General features: G+C 38.5%; 1 protein-coding gene across 1 annotated transcript in view; it reads right to left on the bottom strand.

Moving 5' to 3' along the window:
• The window catches only part of PNPase (polyribonucleotide nucleotidyltransferase 1), a 132,427-nt gene that overhangs the window by 28,948 nt on the left and 84,351 nt on the right, over positions 1 to 19,128 (bottom strand). The window contains exon 9 of the mRNA XM_053770381.2: positions 4,314 to 4,471. Coding sequence (XP_053626356.2) covers positions 4,314 to 4,471 — 158 coding nt within the window. The remainder of the gene's footprint in view (positions 1 to 4,313; positions 4,472 to 19,128) is intronic.

The following is a 19,128-nucleotide window of genomic DNA, read 5'->3' as shown; positions in this document are numbered from 1 at the left end:
TCCATCACTGTCTTGCCAGAAGGGTGCTTTACACTACAGTTTTTAAACTGCAACATTAACACCCCTCCTTCAGAGTGCAGGCACTGTACTTCCCGGACTTGAGTACTGGAAATGGGAAGTACAATGCCTGCACTTTAACCCTTAAACTGTCCAAACAGATCTACGTTCACATGCGTAATGCTCCAAAAGTAGATCTACATTTTTTTACATACAGGAAGGCCCCACTTATACGGCTGGTTAGGTTCCAGGCTACCGCCGTAAAGCAGAAACCGCCGTAAAGTGGAACACCCTTTTTTTCCACTTACAAATGCATACAAACACTAGATAACAAGTTTACACTAACATATATTAAGTTAGCAATAGAACCAGGCATCAAAAAACAATAAAAAAGTACAATACACACATAGTGCACTCATTACTTACCTTAAAATATTTATAGTCTTAATCTAGGGTGAGACAAGTAGTATTTATTGTAAGAAATCAAGTGTGGTATGTATGGTAGTCAGCCAGGCTACCATACCAGGCCACCCCACCCACACATACAATTCTATGATATTTAAGCATCCCAGAGCGATAAAATGTATATACAGTTCACTCATTACTTACCTTAAAATATAGGGTGAGACAAGTAGTATTTATTGTAAGAAATCAAGTGTGGTATGCATGGTAGTCAGCCGGGCTACCATACCAGGCCAACCCACCTACACATAATATTCTATTACATTTAAGCATCCCAGAGCAATAAAATGTATATACAGTTCACTCATTACTTACTTTAAAATATTTGTAGTCTTAATGTAGGGTCAGGAGTAAGTAAATGAGATAAAACGAATAAATGAGAGAGAGAAAGAATGAGTGCATGAGAGAGGACAGGCGCAGAGTTATGTAAACAAACCAGGCGAAGGTAAGTTTTGTAAACGAAGTGTACACGTCTGGTTTGTGTACAAGTTACATTGTGTACAGGTTGTCTCTACATTGATACGGTAGAATAAATAAAGAAGAACACTCCCATTCTCATGTAACATCATTTTGAGAAGAAATGATGCTCTGAGTGAAGGCAATGGAAATAAGTCACTTTTTTGGATTATCCTAGGTTCTCTACACATATGTTGTTATGTATGATAATCTATGTAACTGTATTTGTGTATACCTGAATAAACTTACTTACATACATACGAAAGGAATAATTTTCTACAATTACCCCCAGTAACAAATTTTCTCTTATGTTAGATTAGAGAAAATGTTATTCTTGGCATCACTTGTACAAGTTATCTGGCTACCACATCTCATATTTACGTTTATTTATTCTATTGTAGGGTGTATTTATCATCTTTTTATGTTATGTATCGTGTTTATTATATAATTTTGAAAAAAATATCATGGATGGATTAATGAAAATGTGTATATTAACGTAATATACAACATTTAATGAGACTCGGTGATTATTATTATTATTATTATTATTATTAGCATTTCTAATATGGCGTCACTTGTGCAAGTCGTCTGCTACCACATCTCATATTTATGTTTATTTATTCTATTGTGGGGTGTATTTATCATCTTTTTATGTTATGTATCGTGTTTATTATATAATTTTGAAAAAATATCATAGATGGATTAATGAAAATGTGTATTTAACATAATATACGACATTTAAATGAGACTCGATGATTATTATTATCATTACTAATATGACGTCTGGAGACATAAGACACTCTTACTGATTTTAATGTGTACCTGCACGCCAGCACAGTATGTAAGTTTATTTAAGTACAGGTATACATAAGTATAATTATCAGAGTATATATAAAATATGAAATAACTTTTAAAAACATTTGAAATTTTGGAGTTTCCAGACAAAATGGAGAGACTTAGTGCTTACTGAGCTCACGAAGAATGTAAACAAACAAGGTGGGGCGCGGTGACCGTATTAGAAAGTCAGGTGGGGGGAGCCGTATAGCGAATTTTGGTCATAATTTGAAATGACCATATTAGCGGAACGCCGTAAAGTGAAACGCCGTAAAGCAGGGCCCTGCTGTATTTTCAAATACAACAGAAAAAAAAAGTAGATCAAACTTCTTTTTACATACTTTCAAATGTTGAAAAAATGTAGATCTACATTTGGACAGTTTAAGGGTTAAAGGAGGGGTTTGGGATATTGGCAGTTTGGAGGGATATGTTACATATCTTTATATATGCTTCTAAACTGTTGTATAGGGCACCTCTGCAAAAACAGTCATTATGTATGAGTGAGGTGAGTGTTGAATGATGATGAAAGTATTTTCTTTTTGGGGATTTTTTCTTTTTGGGTCACCCTGCCTCAGTGGGAGACAACCGACTTGTTGAAAAAAAAAAATTATACTATTATTATTATACGTATTATTATTTTTATTACAATATAAATAATTTGTAATTTTTATTCACAAAAAATAGAAGACTTACTGTTATGCAGACTACTGCATTATTGTAATAATTGTATAAATAATGTCAACCCATTCATGACCGCATATTGAAATGGACAGTAACGTCATTGGTTTACTCTTGAACAGCGCCAAAGAGTCGAACATTTCTGCTACTTTGGGCTCCATTTCAAAGTACTTTTTGTTGTTAAACCAAACAAAATCATATCTATTTCTGTAATATATCTTCCATTCCATCAAATGAGACCAAAAAAAAAAAAAAAAAAAAGAGAATACAACCATAAAAACCATAAGAAAATACCGCTAAGGGGTGGCTAATGGCTGAGAAGTAAGCTCCATTATTTATTGTCCGATTTCTTTCATTTTTGGTGTACATTAAGAAGCATCTTTCCGTCATACACTGCCCAAGTTTCAATAAGATAGATCAACAAACAAGCGAGATCCAATTCCCTAGATCAAGAGCAAGAGCCCCTCACCAGCGTTAACCCTTTCAGGGTCCAAGGTCAAAATCTGAAGTCACGCACCAGTGTCCAAGAATTTAAAAAAAAAAAATTTGTTATTTTTTCTAATGAAATCGTAGAGAATCTTTTTGTGAAGGTAATAAAACAAAAAGTACGAAATTTGGTGGAAAATTGACGAAATTATGCTCTCGCGAATTTTGATGTGTCAGCGATATTTATGAATCGGCGATTTTGCCGACTTTGACTCCCATTTTAGGCCAATTACATTATTCCAATCAACCAAATTCTTAGCTATTTCACTAGTATTACTTCTATTCTATCGATTGAGCACAAGAAATCGCCAAGTCAACTGTTTCAACTACAAAATAAAGTGATCGGAAATTGTTAATTTGGCCAATTTAACACAAAGTTCAAAATATTCCAATTTCAAAATAGGCTCCAGAATAAACAATGTAGGTATTCCTGGCACTAAACTAACATTTCCTCTGTTCATTAGTTACATTTTGAGGCTTTACAAATAAATTCCATTTTGATTTTTTATTCACATAATGAATTTTTATTCACACCAAAAAATAGAAGATTTACTGTTACGCAATATTGTAATAATTGTATAAATATCATCACCATATTTGTGAATGTATATTAGACCCACCAGCTGACATGTATTAGATGTGTGAGGTCGTTTGTTTACTCTTGAATTTCAGCAAAAATTTAACATTTCCGCTACTTTGAGCTCAGTTTCAAGCCACTTCCAGTGCTAAAACCAATCAAAATCATCTCTATTTCTGTAATATGTCTTCCATTCTATCAAATGAGACCAAGAAATCGCAAATACAACTATAAAAAACATACGAAAAAACACTGCAAAGTCGCTGTTTTAATCGAAAAATCATGATTTCAGTTTTTTCTCTCATTATACACAGTGTGCTGCAGGATCTGTTTTATGTGGTGCACACATACCACATAGATGTATTCTCTCATATCTAGGCCCAAATGTACCACTCACAGTTTATCAGAGTGAGCTGAGCTCATGGCGTAGATCTACGGTTTGGACACTCACCGTAAAGCCGTAGATCTATGGGACGGACCCTGAAAGGGTTAAGGAACCTCCCTGGAGGCCCACTCGCTTATGGAAATTTTGCTCGTGTATGGAAGCAAAAAATCGACTGAGTGACTGCTCATATTTGGAAAAACTCACACGTGGATGTGCTCGCAAGTGGAGGTTCCACTGTATTTTAATTTTTAATTTTATGTTAAGTAGGAGTGTACTAAGCTATCGATTGATATCAGCTAATTTTGATGGTACTGTATCAGTATCAGCCTAAAATCAAGTAATGGTATTGGCGAAAATTTTGCTCTCATCCCATCACTAGTATGAAGTACTGTCAACTTTAGAATCCTGTTCTGTTTTGTTTTTATTAATTATTCTTACCAATATATCAGTCAGAATCTTATAATCTTGGAGTGTGTTGTTCTCATCATAGCGTGTAACTAGGCCAACCGCTACCCCAGCTGCTGGTGAAGATATGGTGACACCTGCATCCATTAGAGCCAGGCTACCACCACATACAGTTGCCATAGAGGATGAACCTGTAGGAGAGAAAATCAGTATTAGAGGGATATTAACCTGAGGTGTGGGGTTAAAAGATAAAGAATCTAACACAAAGTGGAAGTTGTCACAGTTGCTCTTTGCTGATGACACTGTGCTTTTGGGAAATTTTGAAGAGAAGTTACAGAGGTTGGTGGATCAGTTTGGTAGGGTATGTAAAAGAAGAAAATTAAAAGTGAATATAGGAAAGAGCAGTGGTGGGCACAGTTCCGCTAATCCACTAACTGCTAATTGGCGGAACTAACTTTTTGTATAGTGGATTAGCGTTTCCACTAACTTTGGAAACCGTTAGTAGACCAATTAGCTTCGGCCAAATAAAGTTCCGCTAACTCTGAGTCCACTAAAAAACAATTCATACACTGTTGGTAGTCGGAAAGCAATGCCTTTTCAATGGCGCACATGTCCTGTGTGTTGTGGGCGTTTCTCCAACAGTCAGGCATGCTATTGGCTGACTACTTGTAAACGTGACTTGTCAATGCAGCAGCAGCAACATCTGAGCAGCATTGTTTTGGTGATACCGACAAGATGTATAAAAAGACACTTATGTACAATTCAGGACATTTATTAAAGGAAACATTTTGCCACGAGTGGCTTCTTCAGTCCTAATACAGAGAAAACTAAGAAAACAAGTACAGTGGACCCTCGGTTATCGGCTGTAATCCATTCCAGAAGGTTGGCCGATAACCGAAATGGCCGAAAACCGAATTAATATTTCCCATAAGAATTAATGGAAATACAATTAATCAGTTCCAGACAAAAATATTCACAAAAAAAATAATTTTATAACAATTATGTAAGTTTTTCATACCTTTATTGAAGGCTAATGCTGGTTTCTGGAAGATAGGGAAGAGGAAAGAGGGAGGAGTTAGTGTTTGGAAGGGGAATCCCCCTCCATAAAGACTTTAGGTAGTAAAGCCTTCTCTGGGGTTACTTCTCTTCTCTGTCTTTTAATACTACTAGGACCAGCTTGAGAGTCACTGGACCCCTGTCTCACAACAAATCTGTCCACAGAGGTCTGTTTCTGGCATCTAAGATTTCCCTGAAGTGGGACAGGGTTTTGTCACTGAACATGTTGCAGATATGGCTTGTTTCAGCTTGGTCAGGGTGGTGTTTCTCTACAAAAGCTTGCACCCTAGTCCACTTTGCACACACCTCTTTAATCTGTCATTTACTGCTACAGTACATTCATTACTAACCTTAAAATATTTGTAGTCTTAATGTAGGGCAAGAGGTGAGTAGTATTTATTTGTAGGAAGTATGTAAGTGTAGGTAGCGGTAGATGTGGGTACAGTACACGTATGTAGCCCTTCCCCCTGGGCTACACTACACAGCTATGTTACAATACACAGCCATATTATTACACTACACAGCCATATTATTACACTACACAGCCATATCATTACACTACACAGCCATATTATTACACTACACAGCCATATTATTACACTACACAGCCATATTATTACCATGTTCACTGAGTTTAATCGTTTCTAACAACTACCTTTAGATGCCATCATAAGCAAAGGGAGAAATAATGAATAATTCATGCCAAGAATTGTAAACAAATGCATATGAAGGGCGGTTACTGCACCAGTCGCCAGATTCACAGTTTTCTCTAATTTATTTATTTATTTATTTATTTATTTATTTAGTAATTTTAGCATACATACAGAGGTACAAAAAAATACAGGTAAGAGCAGCATGCCAAAGCCACTTATATGCATAGCATTATGGGCTGGCTTAAAATTAACTTAAGATTAACTAAGCAATGATGAAATCAGTGATAAGACATTATTGTAAACAGATAACTATAAAGCACAAATGAGTATTACAAAGACAGGTCATATGGTTGCATGCATTGCTGTACATTCAGTCGAATGGAGTATTCTGTTAGATTGGGTTTTAGGTTTAACATTTATGTGATATAATTGTGAGAAACATTTAAGATATACAATTTATAAGGTTCAGTTATTCAGTATTTATTTGGTTTTGGGTGAGTAAGTGATCTTTGAGAAGAGACTTGAATTTATAAACAGGTAGTGTTTCTTTTATATTTACAGGTAATGAATTCCAGATTTTAGGGCCTTTTATGTGCATTGAGTTTTTGCATAGCGTGAGATGGACACAAGGAACATCAAAGAGTGATCTGTGCCTTGTGTTATGGTCATGTGTTCTGTTGAGGTTGGCAAGGAGATGTTTGAGGGGAGGGTTAATATTATAGTTAAGCGTTCTATGTATGTAATAGGTGCAATATTAAGTATGGATGTTCTGTATGGTGAGTAGGTTGAGTGTTTTGAATATTGGTGGAGTGTGCTGCCTGTAGTGAGAATTTGTTATCATTCTAACTGCAGCCTTTTGTTGGGTAATTAGTGGTCTGAGATGGTTAATTGTTGTTGAGCCCCATGCACAAATTCCATAGGTGAGATAGGGGTAAATAAGAGAGTGATATAGGGCCAGGAGGGCTGACTGTGGAGCATAGTACCGTATCTTCGATAGTATGCCTACAGTCTTGGAAATTTTCTTAGAAATTTGTTGTATATGTGTATGAAATTTGAGTCTATTATCAAGGTGGATTCCTAAGAATTTTCCCTCTGTTAGCTTTGTGATAGGTGATCCGTTTATCATTATGTTAAGAGGGACATCTGTAGCTCTGTTACCAAATTGAATGAAGTAGGTTTTGTCAATGTTTAGTGTAAGTTTGTTAGTCCTCATCCAGGTAGATATTTTCTGTAATTCGGTATTTACAGTATTGGCTAGCGTGACTGGGCTCGGGTGAGAGAAGACGTATGTAGTGTCATCTGCAAATAGTGTGGGTTTGAGTAATTGCGAAGCATTTGGTTGGTCATTTATGTATAGGAGAAAGAGAAGAGGGCCAAGGACACTTCCCTGTGGGACACCAACTGTAATTGGTTGTGCGGAAGAGCTTGCCCCATTTGCGTACACATGTTGGCTTCTGTTGCTGAGGTATGACTTGAGGTAGTTGAGGGAGTGCCCTCTTATACCATAGTGTGACAATTTTACGTGGAGCAAGTCATGGTCAACTGTATCAATAGCTTTACGTAAGTCAATGAAGATCCCCAGTGGGACTTCTTTTTTCTCTATTGCAGTGTATATATGTTCTAGCATGTGTATAATAGCATCATTAGTATTTTTATTAGGCCTGAATCCAAATTGGCAGGGGTTGAGTATGTTTTGGGAGATGAGGTAGGAGTAGATTCGTTTATGAATTAATTTTTCGAAGATTTTTGAGAGAGGGTGTAAATTGGATATTGGCCTACAGTTATTCAACTCTGTTTGGTCTCCTCCTTTATGGATCGGGGTGACCCTTGCTATTTTGAGAACTGTAGGGAAGGTGGAGGATTCAATGGATTTGTTAAAGAGTGTTGCAATGATTGGTGATAGCACTTGTGACACTTTTTTGTATATAAAGGGTGGTAAGGTATTTAAATCTCCTGCCTTGTTTTTTAGTGCGTTGATAATAAGGGAGACTTCGTATGGGTTAGTCGGAGCTAGAAACAGTGTGTTCGGGTAGTTGCCAGTGAGGTAGTCATTTGGTGGGGTATCTGAGCTTGGGATTTTATTAGCAAGGTTTTGTCCTATAGTGGAGAAGAAATCATTGAGTCTGTTTGCTGTTTCTGTTGGTGGGAGTTGGGGTTCATCTGATTTTGCTAATTTTATTTCGCTATTTCGTGATATCTTTTTTGTTCCCAGAATTTCTGATAGGGTTTTCCAGGTCTTTTTTATATCACCTCGTAAGTTGGATAATCTGTTCTCATAATACAATTTTTTTGCCCTTCTTATCAGGCTGGTTAGGATAGACGAGTAACGTTTTGTTTGGTCTCTGGTTATGTGACCCATTCTGTACTGTTTTTCATATCGGTGTTTTGTATTTATGGATTTGAGAATGCTGGGTGTTAGCCAGGGACTGTTCAGTCTCTTAGTTGTCATCTGTTTAGTTTTTTTAGGGCAGTGCTTGTTATAGAGGTATTGGGTCTTTTTTAGAAAATTATTAAAACATTCATCAATATCTGTATAGATTTCTAGCTCAGTGTGCCAGTCAATGTTTGTTACTGCTGTTGTGAAGTTATTAATGGCTGCCTCATTGTGAAGTCTGAAGGTGACTTTAGTAGTGTCTTGGGGTAATTTACCAAGAGTTGTTATGAGGAAAGTAGGGTAGTGGTCTGTGGTATTATCTGTAATTATGCCTGATTGTAAGGATATGGTGTTGGTCCAGATGTGGTCAAGTAGGGAAACACTAGTCTCCGTAACTCTTGTAGGTTTTGTTACTGTTGGTAGCAACATGCAGTTACTCATTGTGTTTGTGAATTCAGTAACGTGTGGGTCCTGGTCTTGCAGGAGATTTATACTGAAGTCACCTGAGAGTAGTAAGTGATCTTTGTTCGTGCGTGCATCAGTTATCATACTTCCTAGGTTTTGACTAAATTGGCTAATGTTTGACTGTGGAACTCTGTAGATGTTTATCACTGTGAGAGGTTTTTGTAGGTATTTGGATTTGAATTTAGCTATTATATATTCCCCATGTTCATCCCTTGTGCAAGTATTAGTGATACATTCTAGTTGGTCTGAGTAGTATATAGCTGTGCCACCCCCTTGTTGATCTGTCCTACAGTTGTGTATGGCTGTGTAACCAGGAATGGCATAGACATCTGTAGTATCAGGCTTTAGCCAGGTTTCAGTTAGTGTAATGATGGACATATTGGCATGCAAGGAATTTAGTAATGCTATGAGGTCATCGTAATGCTTGCTTAAAGATCTGATATTGTAGTTAAAGACAGTTATGTTTTTGTTGGCTCTGAGAAGTGCCTTTGATTGTTCTGCTGCGTAGTAATTACAGTAACTGTTTGATTCATTTAAGTCATTCAATAAGAGGTTGGTATCAGGATCAATGCTTCTAATCATAAGATTTGTAGTGAATCTATAGTTAGAATTAAGTATAAAACAAAGTAAATATTCTAAAGCTAAAAAATAGCACCTGAATTATTTAACAAATGTAAAAATAATGAGCTAAGGTAATTTTTTTAAAGCTAAAATAAAGGAGACAATATAAAAGGGACTAAAATAATTTGTGGTGAACAAATAAAGTGATGATCAAATAATGGAGCTTGGGAATATGATAGTAGGTAGTACTTTAAAGGTAATTCTTTAAAGTTAGAATTATAATATAAAATTATAATATAAAAGGGACTAATATAAGTTGTGGTGAACAATAAAGTGGTAATCAAATAAATGAGCTTTGGAATATAATGGCAAAATAGTGAACTTATAACACTTTAGCATCTGAGAATAGCACCTTGATTATTTTAACAATTGTGAATATATGAACTAAGATAGTTATATAAAGCTAAAATAAAGGAAAAAATATATAAGGGACTAAAATTAAGTAATGGTAAACAAAGTTAAATGGACAGATAGTCACTATGAAATAATATTGGTTTAGGAGTAAGATCTGATTTGTAATATTAAATAAGTTGAGCAGTTTATTGCACAATGAAAAGTAAAAAAAATGAGGTAGTTGGTACTAGCTAGCAAAAGATAGTTTTGGTACTTGCAAAAAGTAATTGGAATGTATACTAATTGCACACACAATAAAAAGTGACTAAAAAAACAAGTAGTGGTAAACAAAATTAAATGGACAGGTAAGAACAATGAATAATATTAATTTGGAGTAAGATTTGACTTGTAACATAAAATTATGAGCAATTAATAGCAGTAAGAAAGAAGTATAAAGTATTGGAGGTAGTTAGCATTAGCTAGTGATGAAAAAAATAATAAAAATAATAATGGACAATATAATAGTAACGTACACTATATGCACCACACGTATATATGTATTAAGGGCACTTATCTAATCTGTTACAGAAATGTCCACTTTTCTAAGGAAGGTAGAGAAATCATGTTCGTTTGAGATAGTATATTGTTGTCCTGTTGATGTTTTCCTTAATAGTATTTTCCCATCTCGCATGAAACACTGATGTATTTTGTTTTCCTGTTTAAGTTTTCTCAGCCTGAACAGAAGGTTTTGACGTTTTCTTGTTAGACACTCATTTATGTACACTCCATTTTTCATTGTAATTGCTGATTTAATTAGGTCCTTTCTTTTATCGTATGAATGAAGTCAGATCATTATACTGAGTTTACTTCCTGGTTTTCCTAGCAAACGTGTTTCTTTGATTTCATTGTTTTGCACGATGACTTGTACGTGGTCCTGTATTATTCTGACAGCAGTTTCTTTGCACTGTGCTGCATCAGAGAAAATGTAATGTTTACTCTCCATCCCACTCTCCACTCGATAACATATAAACATTGCATGTTTATATGCTACATGATATGTAACATGTTTCTTATATCATAGATGGATTAATGAAAATGTCTATATTAACGTAAAATAAGACATTTAATGTGGCAAAGAGTGATTATTAAATATACATCGCATATAATAAACACTGCATGTTTATATGCTATGTAACATGTTTCTTACATAATTTTGAAGAAGATATAATAGATGGATTAATGAAAATGTCTATATTAACATAAAATAAGACATTTAATGTACCGGTGATTATTATTAACCCTTTCAGGGTCTGTCCCGTAGATCTATGGGATGGACCAAACCATAGATCTACACCAAAATTCTAGCGCCGTCAAATTTAGCGCGAAAACACTCATAGGCCTACATGTGAGAGAACGGGTCTGCGTGGTGGGTGTGCGCCATAAACAAAAAATCTAGGCTCCCACATAGCATTGTGGGAACGCCGGCTCAGTTACCCTTGTTCATCATGCCTCGTTGCAAGGCAGTTCTCACTCCAAGGAAAATTGGGACTCTCCTGTTCCTATCTGATAGTTCTGACAGTGATGGAAGTGGAGATGAAGACGAATTCTTTGGCTTTGATCAGTTAGTGACCGAAAGGAATGACCAGGATATTGATAATAGTGCAGAAAACCCCGACGATCCTCAACCTTCTACCTCTGGTGTGGGCACTCGTCAGTCATGGTCGGTTGTACCTCAACGCAAGAGAAAACTATTATTTTCGTGTGGCCAGGCCTCTGACTTCAGTAATGATGATGATAGCGACGTGGATTGTGATTTTATTGCTCTTGACGATCTTTCGAGTAGTGATAGTGAGGAAACATATTCACCAGTGAAGCGTCGGTATGTACGCCGCCGCATGCGCTCAGGTAGTGTACCCTATGCCGTGCCCAGGGGACGGAGTACATCCTGTGGCCCTACACCAGGTATAGATAGTGATAGTGAGGATGATGTGGCTACACTTGGCATGGATAGACCACAGGCATCAGTAGATGGTGGTAGTGGTGATGGTAGTGCCACGGCCATGTGTGACTCACCAGCCCAGGCTGGGACCCATGCTGCTGGCTCCGCAGTTCAAGGACAAAGCGGAGCGTCACCCACCAGCCCACCACAACCACAACTACCCGCACAACCAGCCTATGATGTCCAGTATCCACCAGCAAACCGTATCTGGAATTGGCAGCAAAATCCCAATTTTGTTCCCAAGTCCCACCACTTTGATGACTCTGAAAGTGGAATTCTACCAACTTGTTCCCTTGGAAACACTGCAAATGAACTGGAATTCTTTGAACTATTCTTTGACCAGCCAGTGATGGAAACTATTGTCAGGGAAAGTAATAAGTATTTTGAGTACACCATGGCAAATACGATCATATCACCACAGCCAAGACTACACCGGTGGAAAGAGACGACTGTTGCAGAAATGTATTTGCTTTTTGCACCAATAATGCTTATGCCTCATGTCTACAAGCATAATATAAAACCATATTGGTCCACAGATCGGCTAATTTCTACCCCGGTCTTCAGTGAAATCATCCCAGTGAACAGGTTTATCTTACTATTACGTATGTTGCACTTCTCTGACAAAACCAGGCCTGACAGAAGTGACAGGTTATACAAGATTAGAAATGTTTTTATGTATCTCAAACAAAAGTTCAGCATGTACTTTTATTCATTCAAGAATCTTGTAATTGACGAGTCTTTGATTTTGTTCAAAGGTAGGCTGTCATTCAAGCAGTATATACCGAGCAAGAGGAAGCACTTTGGTATAAAACTGTTTGTACTCTGTGACTCTGACAGTGGCCTGGTATTGGATATTGTTGTATACACGGGAAGTAAAACATTGAAAGATACCAAGATGTTATTGGGTATCTCAGGTGACGTAGTGAGAAGCATGATGGCACCTTATCTTGGTAAGGGGCATACATTATATACCGATAACTGGTACACACGCCCATTACTCAGTTATTTCTTGCGAGTGAACAAGACAGATGTGTGTGGCACAGTGCGTTCTAATCGTAAACATATGCCCAGGCTCAACGCAGGTGCTTGTGGTGATGACGTGCAGGTGTTTACTGCCAATGACATTATGGCATTACGGTGGCATGACAAACGAGATGTCACATTGTTGACAACCATTCACCGTAATGAAATGCAAGACAGTGGCAAAGTTGATCGAGTGACTAATGAACATATTCGAAAACCAGTGACAGCCATTGATTATACACAAAACATGCGCTTGGTTGACAAATGTGACATGCAGACTGGCTTTGTTGATTGTGTTCGTAAAAGTTACAAGTGGTACATGAAACTTTTCTTCCATCTCATGGACATTTCAATGCTCAATGCATATAATATGTACCAAATGAAGACTGGCAACAGACCACCGTATGGTGAATTTTGTTTGTCTGTTGTCAGACAACTCATAATGAAGTACCAGGTAACAACACCTGCTATACAACAAGGTCCTTGAACTCCTCAGGATATACCCAAGCATTTGAGGAGGGAAGGTGATCATTTCATAATACAGCTTCCTTCAACTCAGAAGAAATTTGCTCAGAAGAGATGCATCGTCTGTGCACAAACAAAACGATGGCAACAAAGACGCAAAGAGACTCGGTTTATGCATGAGGAATGTAAGGTACCTCTGCGCATGGTGGCTTGTTTCAAGGAGTTCCACAAGCTCCAGCAGTTCTAAAACCATGTCCAGTGATTGTAAATATGTAAATATATGATAGAACATTAGTATTATACAAGATTTGTGCATGTTTATTGTAATAAACAACAGTGGTAAACAATAATATGATAATAACTTTAATGCGGTTATTGTGTTCAATACAGTGAGTTTATATATACACCTACCATCCGATTTAGGACCTGCTCAACTTACGCCCACTCGACTTACGACCGTGTTTTTTATGCTAAATTTCTGGGAAATAAACAACTATTTGTGTTGTACACAGTGTTTATCCTAAACCTTACAGTATAAAATACAGTACTAACAACATAAAAAGTAAAGTAAAAAATGAAATACCAAAATAAAACAATAAAATAAAGTCATTACAAAAATGTTTTGTTGATATTCAGTAGTAAAGTTCGACTTACGACCATTTCAACTTACGACCAGTTTCTCGGAACCAAACTCGGTCGTAAGTCAGATGGTAGGTGTATACATTATATACAGTATTGGTCTCTCAGGCCCCAAATGTTAGTAGGAAAAGAAAACAAATTAGGAAAGAAAAGAAAAAACTACAAAAAACGGTAAATAAAATAATGTGCGTATGTGGAAATCGTCGATGTTGCCACCATCACGTCATTTGGGGTCAACTTCTCGGCACTGTATCTTGGTAAGTACTGATCAGAATTTTTTTTTTGTCTTATTACCTTCACAAAAATATACTCTTTAATTCTGTAAGAAAAAATATTTTTTTTTTTTTTTTTTTAAAAATTTCTTGGACACTGGAGCACCACTTCAGATTTTGGCCTTCGACCCTGAAGGGGTTAAATATACATCGCATATAAACATTGAATGTTTTCATATACTATGTAATGTGTTTCTTTGGGCCCATGGTTGCTTATTTTGCAGTTGTACTCAATCAATAACCACAAAAAACAATGGATTATAGCAAAATGTTTGGATGAATGAGCAGAAGCTTCCTCACTCGAGCAGAGACAAAGCCAAACTGACTGACAAGCGGCCCCAGCCAGATGATGGATGCCTCCCAAATGCCCGATAACCAAATTAATGGCCGATAACCGAGTTGGCTGATAACGAAACCGGCCGATAACCGGGGGTCCACTATATATAGTAGCAGACATCAGGTGGATTGACACGTGGGTAGAGGTAGTAGTGTTGGAACTAATATAGTGAGATGGGTTGGGTTAAAGAAGGACCTGGAGTTTACCTGGAGAGAGTTCCGGGGGTCAACGCCCCCGCAGCCCGGTCTGTGACCAGGCCTCCTGGTGGATCAGAGCCTGATCAACCAGGCTGTTACTGCTGGCTGCATGCAAACCAACGTACGAGCCACAGCCCGGCTGGTCAGGAACCGACTTTAGGTGCTTGTCCAGTGCCAGCTTGAAGACTGCCAGGGGTCTGTTGGTAATCCCCCTTATGTATACTGGGAGGCAGCTGAACAGTCTCGGGCTCCTGACACTTATTGTATGGTCTCTTAACGTGCTAGTGACACCCCTGCTTTTCATTGGGGGGATGTTGCATCGTCTGCCAAGTCTTTTGCTTTCGTAGTGAGTGATTTTCGTGTGCAAGTTCGGTACTAGTCCCTCTAGGATTTTCCAGGTGTATACTATAAACATGTATCTCTCCCGCCTGCATTCCAGGGAATACAGGTTTAGGAACCTCAGGCGCTTCAAGTAATTAAGGTGTTTTATCTCCGTTATGCGCGCCGTGAAGGTTCTCTGTACATTTTCTAGGTCAGCAATTTCACCTGCCTTGAAAGGTGCTGTTAGTGTGCAGCAATATTCCAGCCTAGATAGAACAAGTGACCTGAAGAGTGTCATCATGGGCTTGGCCTCCCTAGTTTTGAAGGTTCTCATTATCCATCCTGTCATTTTTCTAGCAGATGCGATTGATACAATGTTATGGTCCTTGAAGGTGAGATCCTCCGACATGATCACTCCCAGGTCTTTGACGTTGGTGTTTCGCTCTATTTTGTGGCCAGAATTTGTTTTGTACTCTGATGAAGATTTAATTTCCTCATGTTTACCATATCTGAGTAATTGAAATTTCTCATCGTTGAACTTCATATTGTTTTCTGCAGCCCACTGAAAGATTTGGTTGATGTCCGCCTGGAGCCTTGCAGTGTCTGCAATGGAAGACACTGTCATGCAGATTCGGGTGTCATCTGCAAAGGAAGACACGGTGCTGTGGCTGACATCCTTGTCTATGTCGGATATGAGGATGAGGAACAAGATGGGAGCGAGTACTGTGCCTTGTGGAACAGAGCTTTTCACCGTAGCTGCCTCGGACTTTACTCCGTTGACGACTACTCTCTGTGTTCTGTTAGTGAGGAAATTATAGATCCATCGACCGACTTTTCCTGTTATTCCTTTAGCACGCATTTTGTGTGCTATTACGCCATGGTCACACTTGTCGAAGGCTTTTGCAAAGTCTGTATATATTACATCTGCATTCTTTATGTCTTCTAGTGCATCTAGGACCTTGTCGTAGTGATCCAATAGTTGAGACAGACAGGAGCGACCTGTTCTAAACCCATGTTGCCCTGGGTTGTGTAAATGATGGGTTTCTAGATGGGTGGTGATCTTGCTTCTTAGGACCCTTTCAAAGATTTTTATGATATGGGATGTTAGTGCTATCGGTCTGTATTTCTTTGCTGTTGCTTTACTGCCCCCTTTGTGGAGTGGGGCTATGTCTGTTGTTTTTAGTAACTGTGGGACGACCCCCGTGTCCATGCTCCCTCTCCATAGGATGGAAAAGGCTCGTGATAATGGCTTCTTGCAGTTCTTGATGAACATGGAGTTCCATGAGTCTGGCCCTGGGGCAGAGTGCATGGGCATGTCATTTATCTCCTGTTCGAAGTCATTTGGCGTCAGGATAACATCGGATAGGCTTGTGTTAACCAAATTCTGTGGCTCTCTCATAAAAAATTCGTTTTGATCTTCAACTCTCAGTCTGGTTAGCGGCTTGCTAAAAACTGAGTCATATTGGGACTTTGAGTAGCTCACTCATTTCCTTGCTGTCATCTGTGTAGGACCCATCTTGTTTAAGTAGGGGCCCAATACTGGACGTTGTTCTCGACTTTGATTTGGCATAGGAGAAGAAATGCTTTGGGTTTCTTTCGATTTCATTTATGGCTTTTAGTTCTTCCCGCAATTCCTGACTCCTATAAGATTCCTTTAGCTTAAGTTCGATGCTTGCTATTTCTCTGACCAGTGTCTCCCTACGCATTTCAGATATATTGACCTCTTTTAGCCGCTCTGTTATTCTTTTCCGTCGCCTGTAAAGGGAGCGCCTGTCTCTTTCTATTTTACATCTACTCCTTTTTCTAAGAGGAATAAGCCTTGTGCATACATCGAGTGCCACCAAGTAAATCTGTTCTAGGCAAAAGTTGGGGTCTGTGTTGCTTAGTATATCTTCCCAGCTTATATCGGTTAGGACTTGGTTTACTTGGTCCCACTTTATGTTTTTGTTATTGAAGTTGAATTTGGTGAATGCTCCCTCGTGACTAATCTCATTATGTCGGTCTGGGGCTCCACGCATACATGTCTGAACCTCAATTATGTTGTGATCTGAGTATATTGTTTTTGATATGGTGACATTTCTTATCAGATCATCATTGTTAGTGAAGATGAGGTCTAGTGTATTCTCCAGTCTAGTAGGCTCTATTATTTGCTGGTTTAAATTGAATTTTGTGCAGAGATTTAAAAGCTCATGTGAGTGTGAGTTTTCATCAGAGCTGCCTCCTGGTGTTATTTCTGCAACAATATTATTTGCTATATTCCTCCATTTTAGGTCCTTAAGTTAAAATCCCCCAGGAGCAAGATGTTGGGTGCAGGAGCTGGAAGATTTTCCAGACAGTGGTCAATTTCTAACAGCTGTTCCTGGAATTGCTGGGATGTTGCATCCGGAGGCTTGTAGACTACCACAATGACTAGGTTTTGGTTCTCGACCTTTACTGCTAAAACTTCCACTACATCATTTGAGGCATTAAGCAGTTCTGTGCAAACAAGTGACTCTGCAATGTACAGGCCAACCCCCCCCCTTTTGCCTGTTCACTCTGTCACATCTGTATAGGTTGTAACCTGGGATCCATATTTCGTCGTCCAAGTGATCCTTTATGTGGGTCTCAGTGAAAGCCGCGAACATTGCCTTTGCCTCTGCAAGCAGTCCACGGATGAAAGGTATTTTGTTGTTTGTTGCTGGCTTTAGACCCTGTATATTTGCAAAGAAGAATGTCATCATACTGGTGGTATTGTTGGTACTGGGGGGGGGGGATTTTTTTTCCGGCATTAGTATCTGTATCTGTTGGTTTGGAGTGGAGGCCATCGACTGTGGTTCCACTCCAGGAATGACTGGATTTGGTGTACAATTTCTGCCATTTCCTGCCAGTTTTTTTTCCTTCCTGGCACTAAAAAACCTCTCCCTCTTGAGTGGCTGTGGCTACCCAGGTTTTCCCATGGCCTGGATGTTTTGTATCTTTTTGTCCCCTTTAGATGGTGTGCCTGGCAATTTAAGTTATAGCACAGTCTTTCCTGTACTGAAGAGGTACACATTTCAGGGTGAAAAAGCTTACAGGAAGGGAGTTTGCATTTTCCTGTTGTCACATGGGCACGGCATTTTCTAGGGTGGTCATAGTTGCACGTCCCGTCTGTTTTTCCAGATTTCCCATGTCTGCAGATACCAAGTGCATAGTATGTGCACAGGCTTGGTTTCCATTTGCCTTGGGTTTCTGTGACTGTATTCCCTGTTGGTGCATGTTTCCCTGTCTTATTCCTATCCCTAGCACCAACAATGGAGCTCCCACCAGTTGTTTTTGGTAATATATCCTCACTATTGCTAGTGGAGTCCTCTTGTTTGCTATTTCCTGTGGTATTTCTAGTTTGCAATATTGGTTTTATCTTATCTTTGACTACACTTGATTCCCCACTACGGCTCCTGTCTCCCATGAGGTCATTTATATGCATTCCTTCCTGCGTATAATTCCCGACTACCTGGACAAAATCTCCAGCTTCACCATTACTGTCTCCCAGGACAGCACCTCCAGCTTAACCATTACTGTCTCCCAGGACAGCACCTCCAGCTTCACCATTACTGTCTCCCAGGACAGCACCTCCAGCTTCACCATTACTGTCTCCCAGGACAGCACCTCCAGCTTCACCATTACTGTCTCCCAGGACAGCACTATCAGCCCCACATTTACTGACTACCAGGACATCACCTCCAGCCTTACAGTTTCTGACTACATGGCCAGTATCAAGGGCAGTACCATTCAACCCAGACTTTTTATGTTCCCATCTGTTGATATTATGTTACAGCAGTCTCCAGAATGCACAAAATCCTGTTGATTAGCAATTTTGAGATACTACTCAAGAGGATATTACCTATTCTGGAGACTGCTGTAATATATATACAGTGGTCCCTCGTTTTTCGTAATTAATCCGTTCCTGGAGGAGCTACTATAAACGAAATTTACGATTTGCGAATCAATTTTCCCCATAAGAAATAATGTAAATACAATTAATCCGTTCCTGACACCCAGAAGTATTAAAACAAAAAATTTTTTTACATGAAATATACATGTAGTACATAAGCAATACAATGGGAAATGATGAATG

The sequence above is a fragment of the Cherax quadricarinatus genome, chromosome 4 (assembly GCF_038502225.1).
Source record: "Cherax quadricarinatus isolate ZL_2023a chromosome 4, ASM3850222v1, whole genome shotgun sequence".
Lineage (NCBI taxonomy): Eukaryota > Metazoa > Arthropoda > Malacostraca > Decapoda > Parastacidae > Cherax > Cherax quadricarinatus.
Note: the sequence above shows the minus strand (reverse complement) of the source record. Positions and strands in the feature narration are given on the sequence as shown.